Source organism: Lissotriton vulgaris, chromosome 9 (genome assembly GCF_964263255.1).
Source record: "Lissotriton vulgaris chromosome 9, aLisVul1.2, whole genome shotgun sequence".
Lineage (NCBI taxonomy): Eukaryota > Metazoa > Chordata > Amphibia > Caudata > Salamandridae > Lissotriton > Lissotriton vulgaris.
Window position 1 is genome coordinate 1,023,040,368 of NC_141697.1, and position 24,747 is coordinate 1,023,065,114.

Sequence of the window (24,747 nt, forward strand, 5' to 3'; positions counted from 1 at the left end):
GAAAAGGGGCTGTTTAAACAAACTAGTCTTCAAAGAGAGACGGGTAGTAAGGATGCAAGCCAGACCACCCCCTCTTCCTGTACCCCTCAGCCAGATGGTAGTCACAAAAAGAGTGAAATTTGGAGTTGGTTTGGGAGGTGAGTGTTGTAGGATATGAGCCACGCCAGTAGGTTAGCATAGCCAGATCCTAACCCCAAGGAGAAAGTTTCTCCATTTTGAATTTGAAAGTACAGTGCTATGTGGGACAAATATAGGCCACATTTTGGAGGAAACTATCATACTTTTGGGTGGTACTCTGTAGCCCATTGGTCAAGGGTGTCACCCCTCCTTACCCACTTGTTGCCCCAGAACACTGAATAAATTTGGGAGACCTGCATAGCCACTCGGATCCGGTGCCTGAAACTGCAAGGAGACGGACTGCCCTACTGAAAACCTGTCCTGCACCAAGAGGACTTCACTCTGAATGACTGCGACTGCTGCACACTAAGAAAATACAGCCTAAGGACTTTGCCTTGCTTCAAAAAGACCAGGAGCGGACTCCCTGAAAGCAACATGTTAAGAGCTCCAGCTTCATAAGAACCCAGCCGACCACCTTCAGTTGGAGTCTAAAGTATTTGGCCAGGAGCATTGGGGGAAACTGTAGTCCCAAGGTCCAAGGAGCAACTCAGAGACTCTAGAACTTTGGATTTTGATTGTGGGTACTTTGAACACCCAGAAGGAACTTCAGGAAGCACCTCCTGAAGTTTGGAGAACTTTTGTGAAAAAAGCTCCATAAGGTGACCGACTCGCCAACGAGCCAAGCCGTTGACTTCGAACTGCAACTCCGCTTGGATTTCAGATTCGTCTCGCTGTGAGCTAAAGACTTCGAGGATTTCACTGAGGCCTCACACAAATCCAAGACACCTTCATCGACTCGAATCCCAGCCTGAAGAGGAGCCTCGCATGACGACGAGAGAAAATCCTTGAGAAAAGTTTCTAATGTGAAGGTAACATTTTGACTTGAGGCCTCCTGCTTAGAGTATCTTTTCGGGGCCCCATCGTGGTCGGACAGAAATTTTGACTTTGTCCTGGTCTAGCACGACCAGATGTCCCAATTTGGCGCTATTGTTTTTTAGTTTCTAGAATGTGTTTGTTTAAAAATTCATATCTCTGTTTCCCTACATTGTATTTTTGTCATTTTAATTATACAAATATTCCCTATGTTTATAAATTGGTTGTGGATTTTTTTTGCATGTTGCCTTACTTATTTAATGTATTAGTGTTTTAAATGCTTTACACACCGGTCTCCTAAGTTACGCCTGCCTGTTCCCATCCTGCTACTGAGGGTTGATCAAGGGGCTAATTTATTGAGACCTTGACTGGGCCTTATATTGTGTTGGTGGCCTTATTGCTAAAGGTAGGTGCATACTTAACCCATACTAATAATAATCCACCTTCCAACAGTCCGTGTATTTATGAATCCATTGTTCCTTGAATTGAGAGGTTTGAAGGGGTCTCATCCTCCACCCCTCCCTTTTAAAGTGATTGGAATATTGAGATTGGAGATAAATTGACGTTTGTAGAATGAATCACATAAGACTGCTTTGTAAGAGAGTATATTGTGAATAAGGCTTCCGGTTTTCCGTTTTTACTGATTTGTACAGATAAATACAGACAGAAAAAATCTATTTCCTGTCTGTATTTATTTTTAAAAGCAGAAAAATACAGAAAATTGTGAGCGACTTCCCTTGTTGTCCTTTATAAATTCCATACCAACTGTTAAGCAGATAGACACCGGGGGGGATTTAAAATCAGAATAAGATTCCCATAAGTACAAGCATGTTAGCTTATATTTGTATATAATGCTAATATTTATCTGTTGGTGTAATGTTCTGTTATATTTGGCTTCTTAACTTGCTAAAATGTGACAGGCATCGAAGTATGAGTGTATGTTTAGCAGTGAAATATTTGTGTAAATATACCATTTTACGATTCCATTTATTCTCAAAACATAAAATAAATATGGATAAATACCAATAAAATGCCAAAAAAATAAATAGACGGAAAAGTAAAATAAAATAAAAACATAAAACTGGGAGCCCTAATGATGAAATTATGCTGAGTAGACTAAGGGCAGACAAAGTATTTTGTTGTCTCTATTGATGTTGACTGTTGGCTTTTTGTTAATTTTGTAATAAAAGTAACAGTTCACTACATCTGTTAATTGTTGCTATAATGTGGTCAGAGATTTACTAATGTGGCTGAACAAATATTGACGTAAAATTTGGAGGTGTTCTTTTATGCAACCTTGTAATGGTGGTAGTAATTGGTGACAACAATAAGACAAGATAGCCAGTGTTGTTGTTTTTCATGATAGCAAAACGTACCATCTATTTAGTGCCTAGGATTTCCTATGGAATGCAGGTTGTGGACTGTCCTTGGAATGCAGGTTGTGGACTGTCCTTGATCATGTCTTTCGTTTCAATGATCGATGCTGCTTGTTTGATAGAATGAGAGATACTCTTATATAGACAACTGAACGGAACAAAGGTAGGATCTTGTCTACTGCTCCTGGTTTCAGCTCCAGCATTGAAGCAATTATATCCTGTCAGTTCATCGCATGACCTGGACTAGATTCTTAGGCACCTACTTGAAAATGTGATAATGAAAGGAGCAGTGGAAGAACCAAAAGCCCCCATCAAGTATGAGGGTTTCTGTCCTTTTTCTACAGTACTAGACCAAAAAGGGATTTAAGACTGATACCCCAACTCTATTAATAGAAGATCAATGTAGGTTGTCTTAGCTGATATACTAAGGTTTCTGGAAGTCCTCAAGGTATCCATGTTCACAGTCCAAGTTTGACAGATTGAGCATATATTTCGTTATTAAAACATATAAAATATCAAAAAACAAAACATTGCAGTTGATCATAATAGATAAAAATCCCAGAATTCCCACTTATTTACAAATAATACAATAAATTGGGGAGACTCAATACACAATGATTCATTAAGATTGGGTTAACGGCTTTTGACTAATGAATCAAGCTGCTACAATAATTTGGATACTGCTACCGCAACTAAAGTTGTAGAATCGTTTTTACAGAACCTAAGGGCTTGCTTTCTATCAGAAAAATTCAGGCACCATCATAAGGCGACAATACACTTACTTCTAGGGTTGTCATATTGTGAACAGAAAAACATCTATTCTGTTTAGTTTAGAAAAATACAAGAAAAACAACGCTAGTGCCAACATTTGTCAGGTCCTGTGCTGAAGTATAGGTTGCAATTGGCAGGGTCCCATATCTATATTTCAAAATCAGTGAAAGGGCACCCACCGAATGAATAAAAGTTAAACATTCCTCAATTTTTAGGCACAGATATATGCAATAAAAAATGTCTGGTGAGGCTGCCTGTGCAACTGGACGAGTCGCTTTGGACAGCAGCTCTCTACTAAGATCTAGGCTTATATCTGGATTCTTACCATAAACCAGCCACTTTATCTTCATGGACAATTGCAGTTTGATATTTTTGCCAAGTCGCTCTCTATAATGAAGTAGTTCACTGGTAACCCAAATACTCGCCCAAGAAAGTAGCTGCCTCAGAGCAGCAGCACTATAACAGGGTTCATACCCATGTCCAAAGTTAATGGCACCAAGTGTGTTCTCCTCCCTAAACCTATAAGGGCTCTAATGAAGTTATTTTCAGTAATGCCCAGTTACAGTGGCCCCATAGTTCAGCACCATATAATGCGCACCCCTTGCTCGCATCTTGTAGATTTCCATAGCTGGAAGAATTGGGAACCAAGAGGCCCTTTTTACGAGCCGGAGGATTGCACGGCTCTATGATTTATCATATGTAAGCTTTTAAGGCTCTGTGGGGCCCAAGAGCCAGAATCTGCCAGGTGAATCCATAGGTACTCAAACTCCTGATCCTTTCCAGAACTTCCTTTTCTAGGCATACAGTGCCCTTCGCTCTTTTCTCCTTAGAAAAGGTCATCTGTTAAGTTTTTGTAGAATTAATTTAAGGGCCATATTCAGAGCAGACCAGGCTGAAATGATCCACAAGGATTTGAAGACCCATCTTAGTTTTGGCCAGTAAGAGGGTATCAGCGGTAAAAAAGAGCCGAAACTTTCTGGCCTGCCGAGCTAGGGAAATGGTTGACAAAATTAACAAATACTTAATGCTGTTTTTAATATAAAGAAGGGAGAGGGTAGGTGCCAAGGCACAGCCCTGGCGCACACCCTTGTCAGTGCAAAGTGGTTGGGTTAGCTCCCATCTTGTGCCACAACGAACTCTATTATAATTCTCCTTGTGGTTGCACATGATTATAATTAGTAAGTTACAAGGGGTCCCATCCTCATGTTGGACCTCCCATAGTTTCTTTCTAGGAACCAAATTAAAAGGAGCTTGGTAGTTGATGAATGCCACAAAACGATCTCCCCCACCAATATCTGCGGTTTTGCCCATTAATCAGAAGGAAGTTAAAAACCTGGTTCATCTAGCTGGGTTTTGACCGAAAGCTTGCCTGTAGGTCAGATAGAATATGATTTTCCTTAGTCCATTACAAAATCCGCTCCAAAACTTGCTTTCAGAAAATGCAGTGTGCTTCAATCATCTTTGTGTCACACAAAAGAATTTGAAGATAGTTAATAGCCCATCTAAGGCCTCTTGTGTCTAAGATCTTTTGGGCTAGCTATTTTTTTCTGCTGTTGTACCTAGAAATTAGATGTGGCATTATATTACCGGAGACATCTCTGTCTCGCAGACAAATTAAAGATATTCTTAAGGATGTCAGTTTGAGCAAAGATCCCAACAGCATCCACTCATCCTCCACCAGCTGTCCCAGCTCTCCATGCAGAAACATTTTTTATATTTTATTTGAGGCTGCATATTACCATTGTACCTCCCCAGGGTTCAGTCTAGTGACAAAAGAGTACAATTGAATGGCTGTGACTTCAGGATCTTTAGTGATTTTTAAAGTGATGCAAATGTCGTTAGCATACATGTACAAAACCAACCTCTATGAATGAATCAGTGGGGCCTCATATAGATTGAATAATAGAGGGTACAATATTGACTCCTGGGGGGACTCTGCACAATAACAAGTGGAATATAGAAGAAATAGTTCCAGCTGTGACTTAATATGCCCTTTTAGACATAAAGCTGTAAACACTAGGTCTGGCCATCAATACTGTAATAATCTAGCAATACCTGATGATGGACTATATCGAAGGCTGATAAAAGGGCCAAAAGAATTAGTGCTGCAGGAAGTTTGGCATCTGTATATTATTGTAGTTTGTGTAGTGCTAGAATCACAACTACCCTTGTGCTACACCTAGGGCGAAAGCCCACTTGAAGAGGGTGTAGCAGTTAATTGTACTTGATGGAAACAGATGTCTGGCAAAAGTCTGTATGCTCCAGTATCTTAGCCATGTAGGGCATATCGGATATGTGGCTGTATTTAGACAGGACTTCAAATTTCGGTGCCAATTTCTTCAGCAGTGATCTAAGAATAGGTTTCAGTGTAGCTTCAGGTCATCTATGATAACATCTCCGAATTTTACACACTGTTTTATACGTTGTCTGTGCATTGTTTCACAAAGGCATTAAATAAGGAAGGATGTTTCTTTTTCAGAGCGATACGTTTGTAGCTATTTGGCTTTCAATCTTGTGATGAATAACGGAACATCCTTCATGAAGTACTTACGTTTTAATCTTTTCCCCCACCCTTCACCCCCAAAGACTTTAGCAAACGCTTCTCTCCACTCACATGAATGAAGAGATGATGGCTCTACAGATGTTAACCATTTTTAATGTAAAAACACAGAAAGTGTATTATGTTCTTGCAATGTGTTTTTACGACTGAGTTAGCTTGTCTTTTAATTCCACAGGGGCGTAGGCTGTATATTTTGCGAAATGGCAACGGGGAGACCACTTTTTCCAGGTTCAACTGTAGAAGATGAATTGCATCTGATATTTAAGACTCTGGGTAAGAAAGATGTTTCATATTTACAGTCCTGATAATTGTGCTAGCCTCATTGTGTTTCTGCCTCATTAAATACTCCCGTCTCCCCCTCATTCATTGGGTCATTTTCTTGTTAGTACAATGATAATGGTCAGTAATGTTTCCATGTTTCCAAGACTTGATAGTCTCCAAAATACTGTCGAGTTCTCCTAGCAATAGAGAAGTATTAAAATAACATGTCTCAGTTGAATACAAGCTTTGTAATGTTATCTTCTGTGAGCTACACATTACATCAGAAAACCTGCAAGTCTGATCCAGTATCTGTGTGAAGTAAAATGTCAAACTTGGTGGTCTAAAAGTCCTATTGAGCTACACATTTGAATGATTATGACATGGTGTTTGACTTTCTTTAGAGCAAGGGAAACACAATATTTATGTATGTTAAAGAATCCGAATGGATGGGGTATGCTCCAGAAGATGCAGAAGAAACTAACACAAGTCTGGGGTTTTGGTACAGAAACTGGTCCCTTTTTTCTGCATGTGTTTCAACTAATGTGTGTTCACATTTCACAGTAAGCACAATTTTAGAACTTTAATTCAATTGAATTATTTTACTTTGCCTAGTTAAATATGATAGCAGTGGAACATGAGCGGCCCATAATCCATTGTTATTGATGACCTCTTGCACTGAACTGGTCAGTGTCTTCAATTTTTCATTAATTGTACCTCAGCATGGGTAAACAATGAAGCATGGTAGTCATTGCTCCCAATCCACATTTTTGCCCCATGTCATATCTTGTAGACTTCTGCAGTCCTCTATTTAGAATAAGGAGGCAACCCAAAATTCCATGTGGGAACTGTGTATGACTACTGGAAAAGAATGTTCCACGCAGAAAACATAAGTTGTGTTATATGGTTATATGCAGTAAGTGCTGAAGGGAAGCAAATTATCTGGTCTACGTAACTTCAGACATATTATGGGGAATGGTGTTTGAAGTGAAAACAAAGGATGCCCGAATACCCAAACTGTTGTTTGTATTGACCATTGTTGGTATAAATAGTCCAATTAGAAGGACGTTAAGCAATCACATTCCCCTGGAATTCCACTTAAATGCCTAAAACACTGGGCTGACGTCAGTGCAAAGTTTGTTTTGGACAGTTTGGGAGAATTCACCATTTGAAATAATTGGGGACACGTATTTAGAAAGGCTTTGGGGGATGCAAGAAGAGTATGGGATCCCCATCTGGACAATTCCTTACCTTTCAGGCGGGCATTTGTTCATCTCATATGTTTGCATGGCACAAAGACAAAATTTAACCTGCAGCCTAACAGTCCACTAGACGATATAGTGACAGTGGGAGCAGGAAGCAGAATAGTCTCACACTTCTGTGTCCAACTCATGGAGACCTCAAGGCAGCATGTACAAATGTTGCCAGCATCTCCAAAAGTAAAACAATACATAGGATGTTTGGCATAGGCAGTGTACAAGATTCCCCTCACCCAATGCAGACCACTGTCATATGCTATGTGCGTGCCCCATTATAGAGGAATAGTGGATGAAGATTTAACACTGATAAATGTAGCTGTAGACAGCCCAGTACCAGTGTCACCAGACACCTTATTGTTGGGAGCATTCACACAGGGGAGTAAAGAGGAATACAAAGGATTATTTATTAACCTGATGTTAATACTCGTGAAGTGTACAATAGCAAAGCCCTGGAAGTTGGTGGTTGCGCAGTAAATTAAGGCATGGAGAGTGGAATCTGTTCAAACGGCAGTGACGATGTGGCAACGTTATGGTCCATTTCTATGTAAATTACCAAATGTATTCGATTAGAAATATTGGAAACTACACCAAAGGCATTCTATAAGAAATTAAGTGAGAGACCTCCCCCCATGAATGTTCTTAATTGTTGCATGTCACCCTTGTAAGTGTAAATAACGGAAATGAATGCAACTGAAAGTATTAACATGCTGGATGTGAAATGCAAAATATCGGCATTGCGAGAATGTACTGCAAATGGTTATGTTTATTATGCTGCTTGGAGACATTTATGCCGAGGTGGTACACGCCAGTGGGTAATATTGATATTTATATGTGTACTTTCAAATCAACCTTAAATATAAGAGAACAAGGTCCACAGTGGGTAAGGAAGGTTTCTTTCTTTCTTGGTTAAGATTTCTTTTTCTGAAAAACTCAATAAATAATATTTAAAATGCAATAAATGTTGAAGACCTGTGTGTAAAAATTATTTCAAATTTTAATATATTATATATCAAAAAAAGAGCATGGAGTCAAACATTTTCTGTAAAAGAATGGTGACAAAATAATTTGAAGTGCAAGTCTTATCCCTACTGAAATCTTATCTAACTGAGCGACAGTATTCAGAGGAATTCAATGATTTTGAATCCCCTCCCTTTCATCTTCCCTGTGGTGTTCCGCAGGGTTCCTCCTTAAGCCCCTCACTTTTTAATTTGTACATCACCCTCCTTGCACTCATCAAATCCTTTAGGATTTGCGATGTTATCATACACAAACGACACCCAAATTGTTGTTTCTGTAATCAGCAATATCCAGTAAACAGCGACCTGGTTCCGTAATTGCGTGCAACAGGGACACAAGTGGATGTTGGAGAATTGTATAAGTGAACTCTGGTAAGACTGAGGTCATGCTGTTTGGATCATATGTATTCTTCTGGTCACTTAATTGGTGGACCCAGGAACTGGGGAACCTCCCCACTCCTGCATCAAAAGCAAAGTATCTCGGAGTAATTTTTGACACAGGCCTATCCTTTAAACTTCAGATTAATGCCATCACCTTCTTCATTTTCTACACTTTAAAAATGTTAAGGAATTCTTTTCATATCTCTGGATCTCCAAAAAGCAGTTGTCTCTGCTCTCATCCTTTCTAGATTAGACTACTGTAATGCCCTCTTGGTCAATCTACAGAAAGGTTTGATTAACAAGTTGCAAGCAGTGGCTAAACACAACTTGAGGGGGCCCCCCTACAAGGTACATGGAGGGCTCCCAGCTTCATATTTAATTAGGAGCTGGCTGGCCAAAGTACTGTGCTGAGGAGGCCCCCTGCAGCTCAGGCCCCCCTCCCCCCTGTACCGCGGTGGCTTCGCGAGCTTGTGTTAGGCCACTGGTTACAGTTTCATCAGAACGTAGCTACATGATAACTGACAGGCACTCCCAGGCATCAGTCTGCCAATCAATCACTTTGTTCTCTGCATCGGCTATCCATGAAGAAACAAATAGATTTCAAAACCCTCTGTATTTCCCTCTAGGGCATTACACAATTCTGGATCAGTATATCTAATGTATATTTTCCACTGGTATACCCCACAAAGAAACCTTTGCCCAACTAAAGCCAGCTTGGCTGTGATCCCAAGATATCCGCTAACTAGATGGGGAGGTATCAGCTTTTGTTTCACAACGTCTAAATTGTGGCACACCATACCCACCGATCCGAAGAACTATTCGGAACTGCTTCCATTCAGGAAGGGCCTTAAGATCTGGATTTTCACCCTGTAGTCATGTTCTATGACGGCTTCAGTCTTTTGCTGTTCTTAGCTATTCTCCTTTTTTTTTTTTTTTAAGTGTTATTCAGGTTGTTGCACCTAGACGCCCTCGGGCATTAGTCCGCGCTTTATAAACATAAAATCAAATCGGAAAAATGTGCAATAGCACAGTGAAAAGTGATGTATGGCGAGAAGATCTATTGCAATTTAATATATTATGGAAACTAACTATGTATGCATTTGATTTAGATTATTTCTTGGTCCATCTGTGGATTTAAGGAATGTCAATGTTCCAATCCCATATATTAGAATTTGGCTAGGGACATCTTTAAGACAAGGGAATTAAGGTAATGTCCCTGGAAGGGGGCCACCATTCTGTAAGGGAACACAGACCAACAACAATTGAAAAATAGCACAGGCCGACATGAAGGCAAATCTATTTTCCCACCCAAGTTGAATAATTGAGAGAGACTCAGGCAAGGACCCCCCCACGTACCAAGTATGGAGCTAAAAGAAAGAGGGGCAGTGGTACATGCACTTTATACTTGCAGCAGTAGATTGATTACAGAAAAAAAAATATTGTGAAATAATTTCGGCAAGGCTAATAAATGAGGCAAGCAAAATTCAACTCAGGCAAAAAATGCTAGAAGCTATATACAAAATGTAACACATATTCAAAATATTAGATGTGAGGCTTACCAGGTTGTAACCGTACTGCTGAAAGAAAGAGCAGCCACTAACAGGCCTGATCACTAAACAGATCATTCAAGATGGAGACTGTGAAAAAAAAATTGCCAAGGAGCTACCTGATGTGGAGGAAAAACTAAAACAAACTATGAACAATCTCAGAATTTAGAAGTAATCTAGAACTAATTGTAGATCCCACCAGGATGAAAATGCAAACAAAATACTGTGGCAATTGTGAAGTGAGGTGTGTATAAGCTAATGTCTATGGGTCTTTTTAGATCGGATTTCATAGGGGTATTAATCCTTTTCAAACAAGCAGTGGAATTCACATCCGCATGTATATCTATGATGTCAACAAATGGCTCAGGTCACACTTCTTTTGGAAACACTGATGGTAAGGAATAATATAGGGGCCTATGACGATGGAGGTTGGAGGTTTTCTGACCGCCTTCGTCGGTTTCAATTCCGACCGGCTGATTATGTATCAGCCGGTCGGAATTGAAACAGGGTGGTCATTCCAGCTGCCTTCCAATGGGCTCAAGGAGCCAGTCGGAACCAACTCGTAATCCTAAAGGGCGGGCCTTTCCGTCCTTGGGATTACGATGCACGGTTTCTGGCATGGTGTTCATGCTAGCCTGTCTGACATGGAAACCATGTCAGAAAGCGTGTTTGGGGACCCCCAGCAGGGCCCCCTTGTGTGTGCAGCCTTCAGTATGGTGCCTCCGCCCTGTTAATCCCTACACCCCATGGCACATACCTTGAGGTGCCTGCCACAGAGTGCAGAGATGAACACCTCCCATTTACCTATGGGAGCATGTATTACGGCCTGTTTACGGGGTAATGCATGCTCCCAATGGGAAATGTTGGAATGAAACTTGTCCCGTTGATGAGTGTATCCGCCCGACATTGTAATCGACCCCATAGTGTATAAATCCATAATGTCGACACAGTAGTGATAAAACACACAAACCATATAGGGGCTCCAATTGTATCCTAAACTTAATAATGGGGATGCAAGACATGATATACAAGGAGGTTGGGAAAAATCTCAAGTGATGATAAGAAATAAAATTTAAAAAGTGTGGGGTCTATTAAAAGATCGTCTGTAAATCCCCATAATAGAGGACGGTACCAGAAAGATATAACGTGCAGAAAAAGACTGTCCCAGTGTGTAAAAAGTGCTATGCTAGAATTTGGATTGAGTGATGTGTGGAGGGTGTGAAATGCCATAGTGAAAGAGGGAACGCACGTGACACCGCTACACAACAGTTGGTCGCGATTGGACTATTGGCTGCTGGGTGGAGATGCGCTCGAATGGGTATTGGAGGTCGCGAACTTGCAGCGCACTCACAATCCAGTGTAACTAGACATAAGGATTCAGACGGCCGTACGTCGCCCCCTTCTCATGGCGTCTGCGCTCGGAGGCGCTACTTGATCCGGTGTATGAAGCTGCGGTGCGGGATGTCATAGAACACTACTTTCTACTCAATAAGGGTTCAGTGGATAGTGCCTCCACCTTGTGGAAGGCTTTTAAAGCAACGATTCGGGGGGGGGGGGGGTGCATTAGCACTGCGGCGGGCATATTGCAAGACATTAGAGAGCAGCTTCTCAAAGTTGAGACTGCGCTTCAGACACTAGAACGTAGATACGCAGAGGCCCCATCGGCTGACATTCTGGCCCGCATACACAAGCTAGTCTTGGAATATGACACCTTAGCTGAAACTGAAATACGAGCAAGAGGTCTAGTTGGAGCTAGGCTGTACTGCACCACTGTACCTTAGGAGTGGCAATAATTTCCAATAAATCTTACTTACAATAAAGACACACATCCTTTGAGCCCTTATGAAGTTCTCATCTTGAGAAAGAAACGTGTTGGTTGACCATAAATTCACCAATTCCGAGTGAATTAACTGATTGTAAATAAAGACTTACTTGAAAACTGAATACTGATTTCCTGGACTTCATCACTTGGCGCACGCCCAACTCCTCTACTGCTTAGGATCTGATTTACAGAGGCATCAATTGACGGCTGATGCCAGGGCTTGTTGCGCAAGGACATTTGATATAAATGAAAGTAACGTGAGGTGCGGAAACAGCAGTCCGCCGTCAAAGTATCTCTGTTAACTCTCTATGATGCTACACGGTAGGTCAACAGGTTCGACATCTCCAGGCTCTTGTCATGAGCCGATTTGTAACATTTGGCAAAACTGATTTTAGTAGTACAGTTAGTGGTCCAATGGAGAGGGCAGAATGTAGGAGCAAAAGTGGGCAGTCTTGCGTTTTGCCTCGTGCAATAGAAAAGGGATCCGAAAAGCTCCATTAATTTGCACCTTTGCCATGGGGGCAATATATAGACATCTAGTATATGCTATGAGAAATTGACTCAGCTGGAGTATTGCTGCTAGTGCATAAAATGTCCAGCCAATGATTTATTCAGTCTCCTTATATTGTCTGGTTGCTCTCTGAAGTTTATCAAACGTTGTTACTGTTAAGTTTCATTGCTAGAATTTTGGCAGGTATTTTTGCTTTAACTTTGAGCAGTGAGATTGTTCTATATGAGTCACATTGGGTCACAAGATTCGGGAATTAAAACCTACTGTTTTTCTTTCATCACTGGGTAATGTATCATCCTGTTTCACCATATATGGTTTGATAGTAAAGATCCCTTGATGTATAAAATTGAAAGAGGGGCCATTTAGGTGTTATGTTTTCCCTGGTGGCAACTGGTTGATTGCATTGATAATCTCATCAGTTTCTGGGCCTCCAATGATATGGGGTAAACAGGTAAAGTAATAGAATCCTTGAACTCCCTCGCCTCTAAGGTTATCTCCGGGTTTTATAGAGCCTTGTAGAATTTGGCGAACTCCTGGGCTATGGCTGCAGAACTGTGGAGAGTTCGCCAATTGGTCTACACAATTCGACTAATTGATCCTTGGTGTTCGTTGATAATGCTACACCTCTTTGAATTGTTCTTGCTGTGTAAACTAGGTAATCAAATGTATATCCATTTATGAAGTGAATCATCCATTGCATGTATTTGGTAACTACCCTGTTTTCATAGAACTATAATTCATCATCTATGACTAGATCCCAATCCCCCCCACTTAACATAATCAAAAACGTTTAACAAATACATAGTGAGTCGTCCACTGCTTTTGGATGGGATTGTATGCATAGTACACTCATGCGCCGTGGGCGTGGCTTGGGCGCCGATGGCGATGGTCGCCTGAGAGCTCGGCTCCGGGACTAAGCCCGGGATTATCCTGAAAATCGGAGGCTGCGGGGCACCCCGGACCCCGCATTCTGCTGAGTGTGCTGACGGTAACCTGCCGAGGCCCCTGGTGGAGATCGGACAAGGATTGTTCCGGAGTAGGACCGAAGTTTGCGGAGTTGCGGAGTGCGACCCAACATGGCGCCCGGACTCCTTTGTCCCCCTGTGAGGACCTACTGACTTGGAGAAGAGCCGTGGGCAGCGACTGGCGCCCGGCTTCGCCATCCCCGGCTGTTCTGGGCATGGGGCATTTATTGGATTGGACCTTTTGCAACGGTTTTGCACTCGGTTGGACGGCCGGGTGGGTGCCCACGCAGTGGAGGGCACCGGGAGCGGACGCCCTGCGATCCGAGCGGTGGCCCGCCTCGCGACTCCGCAACTAGCTACGTCTTCCCGGCCAGTCCACCTACATGGGAGGCGCGACACTCTGGCGCCACAGATCATCCGAGGGAATTGGTGGCCCTCACCCCGGGGCTATAGTGGGTGAACGGGTCTGCCCGACTCGGCGACGGCTGTCTCCGCCCCCCCATCGGTGCCCTCGGACGCCGTGGCGGTGGCGTGAGCCGAAGCGGCGGAGTCTCCACAGGCTCTGGAGAAGGAGGTCGCCCATACCCGAATTGAGGACAAGCACCCGGGAAGGTCGTGATCGACACCTGTACACGGAGACACCTACTCCGGGACCCTCACGGAGTGCCCCTAGCAGCATGGGGAAACCTAGAGGAGCCAAGGGATCCACCCAGACCACCTCGGACTCTGAAGCCCAGGACAAAGAGGAGCATGGGGACCCGAAAAGCTCTGGTAGAGCGCCGCTGCAGCAACAGTTCGACCGTGTCCTAGAGGCGATAGAGGCTACGAGATCGGCCCTTCAACAGGACATTGCTCAGGTGGCGACGAGCCTGGGCCTCCTCAGGGCGGACCATGGTAAACTTTCAGACCGGGTCAAGGAGGTGGAGGGCACGGTGAAAACTTTGGAGCCGGCGCAGCGAACCTTGGCTGCGACGATGAAGGACGCCTTATCCCGAATTGAGACCCTCGAACGGAGGGCGGAGGATGCGGAAGGCCGCAACAGGAGGAACAACATCCGAGTGGTGGGCCTGCCGGAAAAGATCGAGGATGGCGACATGGTGCGATACTTGGAGACTTGGCTCCGAGACACGGTGGTCCTGGAGGGTCTGTCCTCCTTCTACACTCTAGAACGGGCCCACAGAGTCCCAGCACGGCCCCCACAGCAGGGACGTACCCCGAGGCCGGTGGTGGCGCGGTTGCTGCATTTTCGGGACAGGGACTTAATCCTCAATGCCGCCAGGCACAGTGGCCCGTTCCAAGTTGCAAACAGTCAGGTGAACATCTTCCCTGATTACACCTACGAGACGCAGCGCAAGCGGTTCTCCTTCCTAGCGGTTAAGCGCGAACTCAGGAGCGAGGGCATTCAGTATTCACTCCTATATCCTGCAAGGCTCCGCATCATTGTCGATGACAAAACCCAGTTCTTCGACACCCCGGAGGAGGTCTGTGACTGGCTCGAGCTATACCGGACAGGGAAAGATGGTTTTGGCTCCTCGTCCCAACAGGCGGATGAGCCGGAACAAAGGAGGCGATCCAGGAGGGTCAGGAATCGCCGCGGCCGCACGGGAGGGCCCTCGACTGCGGAGACATCGTCGGAACGGAGGGGAGTGTTGGAAGTATTGTCGGAACTGTCGGGAGCAAGGGACGAAGTCATCGAGGAGGAAGAAAACCCGGGTGCTCAGGGGCACCGTCGGACTCGGAGGATTCAGTGGCAGATAGTACACATACACCGGTGATCACACCGAAATCGGTGGAAGACCTTCTAGATGGACAAGGGTAACGGGGTATACTGCTTTGTTTTGGGTGGGGGCCCGGCAGGGGGGAGGCGGTTGCCGTCCTTTATTACTGACGACGCGGGAGAGAGGGTTGGGGGGCCTCTGCTTTTGCCCCGGAAGGTTTTGACACTGTTTGGGGCTTGATATAGTCCTGGTGGCCTGGGCGACGAGGGCCCACTGCCTCCGCCCAGCCCGCACCTGGCCCATAAGGCCTTCCTACGGTGGCGACCGTAGGATTAGTGGGGGTTCTGGGGTTGATGTACGACGAGGTTTGGATGGGATCTAGATGGTGCTGTTTGGGTCCTGTTCTGGGGTGGGTGGGGGGGGGCTTTGTTGGTTCTTGGGTGGTTTGGTTTTGGTTGGGGAAAATGGCCGCCATCAGCGCTGGGAGGATTGATGCCTTTGCTTTGTGGGGACCCGGATGGGGGGACTGTGCAAGAACAATCTGGGACAATGGCTGATGTTGCTAACTTGAAATGTGTTACTTGGAACGTGAGGGGGCTTCACACTATGTCCAGGCGCCACAAGGTCCATGCTTATTTAGTGCGTAGGGGAGTGCAAATGGCGCTGCTGCAGGAAACGCATCTGAACAAGGCGGAAGGGGCGGCGCTTCAGCGTAGATGGCGGGGGCAGGTCTTTTCCACGTCGTACTCTGCTTATGCCAGGGGGGCGCTAATATGGATCAGGGCAGGGGTCCCCTTCCAGGTCACGAGGACAGTGTTGGATCCAGAGGGGCGTTTCGTGGCCATCTCAGGCACTCTAGGAGGGAGGGACCTGAACGTTTGCTGTGTGTACGCTCCTAATGTGGACCAGACTGCCTTCCTTTCCAGGTTATCGGGCTCGTTGGCCCACTTTTTCGCCGGGCCCCTCCTGTTGGGGGGAGACTTTAACTCCGTAGTGGATGTGGACATAGACCGCTCGCATCCCCCGCTCCCCGATTCCCCGGTCCGTCGCACGGCTAAGAGTCGTCAGGATTGGCAGACCCGCTGGGATTTGACGGACATTTGGAGGGCGCATCACCCCGCATCTAGGGATTATTCATATTACTCGAGCCTCCATGAGCTGCATGTCAGACTGGATGGCTTTCTTGGTTCGCCCGAACTGGTTTCGGCAGCGGTCCGATCGGAGTACTTATCGAGGACCATCTCGGACCATAACCCCCTCCTACTGGACATTCGCTGGTTTCCTGGGACGCCGGCGGTTCCCACCTGGAAGATGCGACCCGAGATCCTCGAGGACAGTGTCTTCAAGGCGGACCTGGGGGAGAGAATATCGGATTATTTTGCGTCCAACGGCGGCTCCGCGAGTACTAGGGCGTTAGAATGGGACGCTTTTAAGGTAGTGGTGAGGGGCTACTGTATCTCTAAAAAGGTGGGCATGAGGCGCGTCATACTGGCTGATTTGGACACGGCGGACCGGGCACTCCGCGAGCTTGAAGTTAGCCGCCCCGGACACCCGGAATTACAAGCACAAACGGCGGAGGCGAGGGAGAGGGTAGCGGTGGAGGTCGAACGGCTCCGCTGTTTTGATTATAAGGCCTATACGGTCCGGTCTATCGCGGAGGGAGACAGGTCGAGCGCGTTGCTGGCGTGGTTGGCCAACCCTACGCGCCAGTCCCAGACGACGACAAATATGCGTGGGGCTGACGGGACCGAGGTATGCACCCAACCGGAGATTCTTGGTTGCTTCCGGCATTATTATGAATGTTTATACCGCAGTCGCTCCGCACGCGACCCAGACCGGCTCGATAATTATCTTCGCCCACTGGAGCTCCGCACAGTGGGGCAGGAAGTGGCGAAAACTCTGGGTTCCGATATCGACTTGGGGGAGATCCGCGGGGCTATCAAACGGATGGCGAGGAACAAGACCCCGGGCCTAGATGGCCTACCAGTAAAGTTCTATGCAGCTTACGCTGACCTCTTAGCCCCTCGGTTACTGGTGGTCTACAGGGAGGCGAAGAGGCTGGGGCGACTCCCGAGCTCGATGTGTGAAGCGTTGGTGGTTCCTCTCCTCAAACCGGGCCGAGACTCATCCGACCCGGGGTCCTACCGTCCCCTATCAATGCTGACGGTGGACTACAAAATATTGAGCAGCATCTTGGCCTCGAGGCTGATGGGACATATGAGTTCCCTGGTGCACGAGGACCAGGCCGGCTTCATCCCGCGGCGGAACACGACTATGAATATTCGACGGTTGTTCCGCTTGCTAGGGGAACCATTTGTGGATGCCCCGTCCCCGGTAGTTTTGTCGGTGGACCTGGAGAAGGCTTTTGATAGCCTAGAGTGGGACTACCTCTACACGGTGTTACGGAGCTTCGGCCTCGGGGAGGGATTTGTCAGATGGACCGCGGTTCTTTATGCTTCTGCTTCGGCCAGGGTCCGATCGGGCCCATTGATTTCATCACGGTATCCGGTGGAACGAGGCACACGGCAAGGGTGTTCCTTGTCCCCGCTTCTCTTCGCGCTAGCGGTGGAGCCACTGGCGATGCACCTTCGCTCGGGAGCCCACTATACGGGCTTATGGACGGCTGCGGGCCCGCATTATGTCTCGCTATATGCAGACGACCTGTTGCTCTTCCTGGAGGACCCGGTCGACGCTTTACGGGGAGCGGAATTGGCGCTCACGGAGTTCGGAGCGGTCTCGGGCCTCCGAGTGAATTGGTCTAAGACCTGTCTTTTTCCGGTACGCAGGGGTACCCCCACCCCTGCGCTAAGTAGGGAGATTAGATGGGAGCCCGACTGCTTTAAGTACCTTGGGGTATTCGTTTACCACGACCAACCCGACCTCCTAGATGGGAACATTGCCCGCTGCATTCGAGCACTCCGAGGTTGCATGGACTTTTGGGCCACGCTGCCGCTCTCAGTGGCGGGACGTATCGCCCTGCTCAAAATGGTGGCGCTTCCCCGGTTATTGTATTACTTCCGAACTTTGCCGATCTGGGTCCCACCGGCCACGTTTCGTCGCTTACGCTCTATAGTGGTCGGGTTCCTCTGGGGAACGGGCCGGCGGCGGGTGGCCCTTAATACCTTGATGAGGCCGAAAGACGAGGGGGGGCTCGCTGTGCCGGACTTCGAGAAGTACTATCTGGCGGCGCAGCTCCAGACCTTCACCCAGGAGATCGCCAGGGAGTTCAGGGGCCCGGAAGACGGTAGAGGGACGGGTATGGCCAGGCATGTTCTCTCCTTTATAGCGCTGCGACAACGCTTGGTCCTGCGGGACTTGTCGATGGAGGAACGGACTATCCGACTGTGTTGGAATCGGGCTCACGCCAGAGGCCAACTGAGAACACCATATGCGCCTGAAATACCGTTGGGGATGCTGACGGCCCTCCCCCATGGAGGGGATTGGTCACGATTGGCGGCCTGGGAGGATTCCGGTTTACAGCTCGTCGGTGATCTGTACGAGGACGGTGCGCTCTTGTCCTTTCAGGATCTCATTGACCGCTTCGGGATCTCCCGGGGCGACTTTCTGCTGCACTCGGCCATTGTGCGAGCGATCCAGGCACACTGGCAGAACGGGCCGGAGGAACCCCACTTGTCTCAGGTGTGCCAGTACGTAATGATGTCGGCGGGCACGGTGAAGGCGGTCACTTGCCTCTACGGCAGGTTGATTGCCGAGGGATTGGTTCCTCTCACCACATTGAGGACCCGCTGGGAGGAGGACATTGGCAGAGAGATCCCGGAGACGACCTGGGCCCAGTTGGTGAGACGTGCCTGGAAGGGCACACGTAGCGCCCGTTTCCAACTGGTCCACTATTATGTTCTCCATAGAGCGTACCTGACCCCGGTGAAAATCAGGCGTTATTTTGCCACGGCTTCAGCGGAATGCCCTAGATGCCCGGCTCAGGAGGCGGACCTCCTACACATGTTATGGGCCTGTCCGGGACTGACGTCCTACTGGCAGGAGGTAGCGGCGACTCTGGAGGAGGTGACGGGGAGGCTCTTATCATTCGACGCGGCGGTGGGGCTCTTACACTGGTTCCCCCACACCCCTCGGAATAAAATTTCCAGTAAATTTATTGACCTGGGGCTCCTCCTTGCTAAGCGAGAGGTGACCAGAAACTGGAAGGCACGAACTGGTCCGGTGGGCAGCAGATGGCACAGTGAGCTTTTGAAGTGGGCGGCGGGAGAGAGCGCGCTGAGATATCAACTGGCTTGGAGACAGGGTAATGAGAAGGCGCAGGAGGCCGCGTTGGAGTGGGAAATGCTAGTGCAGGCCCTCGGGGATTATTGTGCCCCCAGCGACTCCGAAAGTGAAGAAGCGACTCGCCCCGAGTCCCGATGAACGTCAGCACTGACAGTCTTATTACCTTCCCCGTGGGTCAAATAGCAGATCCTATGTTGATAGCTCCCTGGCGCTGGTGGTGGGGGGGGGAGGGGGGTTTTCTCAGTTAGTAGATATTTTGGGGGGGGGTTATTTTGGGGGTTTTGGGTTTGTTTGGAAAAGCAGATGACGGACAGTGTATTATCCGGACCAGCTCCAGCATCCTACGGACCCCTGTTGCATTTTGCCGCCCGACCCCAGGGTTGTGGGCCGGTTGGCTGTGTACAGACTTTACGGAGGGGGGCCAGAGGGCTTTATTCTGTATATGTTGCTTATAATACAATGCTGGTCGCTACTGTACTGATTTACTGATTCCTGCAATAAAAATATATTTAAAAAAAAAAAAAAATAGTACACTCATGCGCCTGGAAGTGTCTAGTGTCATATAAAAGAATATTGCTCTTAGCCATTGTCTTGTTAGATCATTCCAGTCCATCTGGGATTCTCACACGGCTCCATTCAGTAGTCTGCTATTGTGTCCGTTTCTTACCAGCTTGTGTAGTTTCGTCTCCCAACACAGCATGACATGGTATAATGCCTCCTCTTGGAGGGACCTCTTTTCTTCAGATTCTATAGGGTCATGGCCAACTCCCTGGTCCGATAGAACCTCATCTGTTTCCTCCTGCACTCTTTCTGAGATAGTGGAGTGTCTTGCTCCTGGCATATTTTCTTTCGGGTTTTCTAAGTGTTTGGGATCCCTGTTTCTCTTCCCAGTTCTTGATCTGTTAAGTTAACACGGGTTGCTTTTCCTTGGGAGTAAACACATCTGTTAGTCTTGAATGGTTCTTTGCAGCTATTTTCTCACTCTCATCCATCGAATGTCTCTACCCACCTAGGACAAAGCCTGTTCTGGACTCATTAAAATAATAATAATAATAATAATAAATAACGTTGACTGGATTATTACCCAAGGTCCATGCCTTGAGGATTTTGCCTAACTTGTGTATAGGACTTTGCCTTTGGACAACCCCAGTGTAATCAGGAAAGTTTAATCTTTTGGGGGATTTCTCAGGATCAAATATCCCTCCTCAGAGTTTAAAAATAGTGCCATAAGAAGTTAGCAGGGCCCCAATAGTGGTTCCATAGTGTTCTTTGAAGTAGATAGATCTTTACTTAATTTATCCATTATCCCTTATTTATGTGATGGATTCAGTTTAGCTTTAGCAATGGCTTGATCCATATCGCCTCCACCCACGCTCAGGTCCATGGCTTCAGGATTGTTTATATATGTTCGCTCCTTAGCCAAGTGTGGGCACGGGTAATACTAATTTGATCGCCCACCTCTACGACCCCAACTTTATTTGATGTCCTGATCTCTCTGTGGACATTTGACTGAGAGTTGGCTTCACTCATAGACCTATTGAGGAGTGCATTGTAGTTACTTAGAGTTTCTCTTCTTATTGAACATTTGTTTAATGGAGAATCTCTGACGATTGAAATAATTTGTGGCTTCAGTCATATTTCGCTTTATATGATAAAAGTATTGTAGACATGTAAACCTCATATTGTTGTTTAAACATTTGTTTGAAAAATAGTCTGTCCTAGTGGCATCTCGTGTTTGCATCTATTGAACAAAAATGTGTAATTATGTTTCCAATGAATGAATATACAAAGTATACATGCAGCTGGAGGTAATGTCTGTGATTATGGTGTTTGACAAAGTGCTAAATAATGTATATATTTCAAGCGTCTTTGTTTCCCCTTGGCTTAGAAAAGGCTTTCAGTGGTTGTTTGTTGGACTGAATAACCTGCAGTAGTGCTTTCTTTTTTTTTTTTTTTTTTTTTTTTTGAAAACCTTTATTAAGCTCTTTGCACAGTACAAATACGGGCCTACAACCATCCGGCCGGCCACCACATTTCTGAGCTTGTTGGCAAAGGATATGTCCACTCGGTAGCACGGCAGCACAGAAAAGCATACGATCATTGTTCCAACAAATCTATGTGCTCCGAGTGGCAGGAGACAATGAGGTTAATTTTATGATTTTATATGTAAGGAGAGACAAAAGTCAATACGGATCAGTGCACAGTACAGACAATCGCATGATGAATGGGTGATGGCGAGCAGGAGAGACTACTAACACTAAGCACCTCTAAAATGGCGGCACGGTACTGCAATATCAGGATAGGACTACGCCACAAGACGTGTCACCCAACCACTGCCCATCCAACACCAGCACCCACCACTGACCCTAAGAAAACAAAGAAAGAACGATAAAAGAAAAAGAAGGCACCATAGAAATAAAAACATATCAAGGAGGACCCCCCCACCCTACACGCATGCCGAGGCTATGGCCTACCCCCCCCCCCAAGCTACGTGTCTGTCGCCCCAGAAGAACCCGAAATACAGAGATAAGAGAAAGAGGAGAAAAGGTCCAGAAAATCACAATGAATCGCATGATGAAAGGGCAACGGCGAGTAGGAGAGACTATTAGCACCAAGCACATCTAAAATGGCGGCACGGTACTGCAACATCAGGATAGAGTTACGCCGCAAGACGTGTCACCCAGCCACTGCCCATCCAACACCAGTACCCACCACTGACCCTAAAACACAAAAAACGGAAACTATAAAAGAGAAAGAAGGCACCATAGAAATAAAACATATCAATGAGGACCCCCCACCCTACACGCATGCCGAGGCTATGGCCTACCCCCCCCCCAAAGCTACGTGTCTGTCGCCCCGGAAAAACCCGAAATATAGAGATAGGAAAGAGAAAGGAAAAGGTCTAGAAAATCACAGTTGAACCCAGGGAGAAAGGAAGAGTGCAATACCCTATTACTCCCAGGAAAGGAAAGAGAGATTCGGAGGAGGGCCTAGCAAGCATTTTCAATCCGATGAACACATGTGCCCCCGGCCACCCTTACCCCGACTCCAAAGCCAATACGATACCAACGTTTAAATCCCCGGCAGTCCTTCAGCGTCCCAGCAACAAAGGAGAAACAGTCCTAACCCAGGAGGGTGCAGCCTCACCCTTGGCCCCTGCGATGCGGTAGAACGGCACAGTCCGGCTGCACAGCAATTCTCATGGAAGGTGGAAACAAACCAGGGGACCGCTGCGAGGTAAAGGATCGATCTCCAAAGTCCGTTTCGGTCATCGCAGAGCGGTCCACCGTCGTGGCAGACGATCCATAGCAAGGCAGCAGTCTACCAAAGGCAGCTAGTCCATCCGGCAGCGATCGAAAGGGCCTGTCCCCAACATCCGACCAGTCCAGTGCCATGGGGTACCAAAGTGTATTGCGTGAAGCAGCGCAGTGCAGCGAGTCACCCACAACAATCCAACTAAACGGTAGCGACATGGGTTCACTACAATAGGCAGTGCCGCCAGCGGTACCCACGGAAAGCCCAGGACATGGTCCCCAGTTGCATGTATCAAGTCGACGTGACAATGTAGGAGCTTCCACCCTGGCCACACGCGACTCCGGCAAAGTCGGGGCGGCCACTATGTCCAGGTCTGCCGGCTCCCCCGTGTATAGTCGTCCAGTCGGTTCAGCACGACCGGGCACAGGATATGGCGAAGCGCCCCGCTGGCGGACGCAGGCTCGATCAATGGGGGGCAGGGCGAGACCACAGGTGTCCAGCCGACCTAGCAGGTCCCGAGCTGTGGAGCGGACCTCTGCTCGCAAAGCAGTTAGGGCGTCGTAAAGGTCCCTTAGACTCAGGGGCCGATCAGGAGAAAGGGACAGCTCAGTGCCAGGACCACGAAGCTCCCGATCGTGCACCAGTACTTGGGCTCCCCTGCCAGCACCGTTTCCCAGCTGCCCGGTATGTCCACGGCGTCTCGACTCACACAGCCGTAACTCGAGGGCGAAAGCTGCACTCTCCATAGCAGCACCTTCCCAGCTGCAGCGTTAGGCAGAGGACTGCAATAACAGCAGGACCCTGCCGTTTCCACAACAGCCAGCTGAAGAGCACCCGGCTCAAAATGGCCCCCGGGGAAGTCGTCGGGAGATGAAGCCAGGAGCGGATACAATGTATCCCTGATCGCCGCGATTCCAGTTCCGCGCGTTGTGGGGGCAGATGCTACAATGTAGCGGAAGGCTCATTGATACCACAATTCCCGTCGAGCTGCTCCGATCCGCCACCTACGGCCAACGCTTTACTCCGTCGGGGGCAGCCGTCCTCGGAGACAAAGGACAGGACGCCATCCAGTCACGCCGGGTACAGGCTGGGACGTTTTCGCACTTCTGCTGGGTGTAGAGTGACGGGAATCACACCGTCAGGCGCAGCGCCACCTCCCGTGTCCGATGCCGCAGAGAGAGTGCACCGTGAGTTTCAGGATCTGGGGCGGCTCGGACACGAGGGAGACGGATCAGCGGAGCTAAGGGTTCAGGCGGCCATCTTAGTCGCCGGCTAGGCTCCTCCCCCTTTCAGTAGTGCTTTCTTAAATAGCCATTCTATATAAAGTAGTGACCTGGTTTCTACAATTGGCCCTGTTGCAGGCATGCAAACTACAAGAAGTCTTCTACAGGAAGTGAATATGATATAATTTTCAAAATGTTAATTCCCTAATTTAGATGGATATACATTCACAGGAAATATAGATCTGGTTGTACCCTGTCAAATAATTACTTAAGTATGTCTCATTTTGTATTTAGCATATTATCCCTCATACTGTTCTTCATTTGACCTGCAGACCCTGATGTATGGACCATTCTGCATGGTGGTATACTTATTAACATTTCCATTCTACAAAAGGTTGCTGGCTTATTGCACAGTGGTACATTAGTTAAGCCGACTTCCATTCGAAATTCTGGAGCCTCTGCTGGTTGTTGCAGAACTAGAAATTCAACCATACAAATCCAACAATTAAATTCATGCCATGGATTACCTAGAATGCCATGCTTATGCATCCATGGGAATGCCCTGATTTACATATTCTATTTGACTCCTCCACCCTAAAGTTCTTCTGTTTCCCAAGCCCACTGTATTATTTACCTTGATTTACTTGTAATTGAGTCTTAACCCCAACATTGTCCAGTGGGCTGTTGATGACTACCGTAAAACGTAGTAACTGCATTCCTAAAAACTCCTAGCCTTAACTGCTAAATGTATATGTGGGCATACTGAGTGTGTTTTCAAGGTGACAGAATATTCACCATCCCTTCTATTGATCCACCGTATTAGAGTGCACCTGGATTGCAGCGGTCATCTTAT

The 24,747-nt window shown here is 47.0% G+C and overlaps 1 protein-coding gene across 5 annotated transcripts in view; it reads left to right on the plus strand.

Annotated features, from left to right (window-relative positions):
• Window positions 1-24,747, plus strand: part of LOC147692727 (cyclin-dependent kinase 17-like) — a 600,938-nt gene that overhangs the window by 379,875 nt on the left and 196,316 nt on the right. For all 5 annotated transcript variants that reach the window (XM_086938922.1, XM_086938918.1, XM_086938917.1 and 2 more), the window contains one exon: window positions 5,873-5,970. In XM_086938922.1, the coding sequence (XP_086795048.1) occupies window positions 5,873-5,970 (98 nt within the window). The remainder of the gene's footprint in view (window positions 1-5,872; window positions 5,971-24,747) is intronic.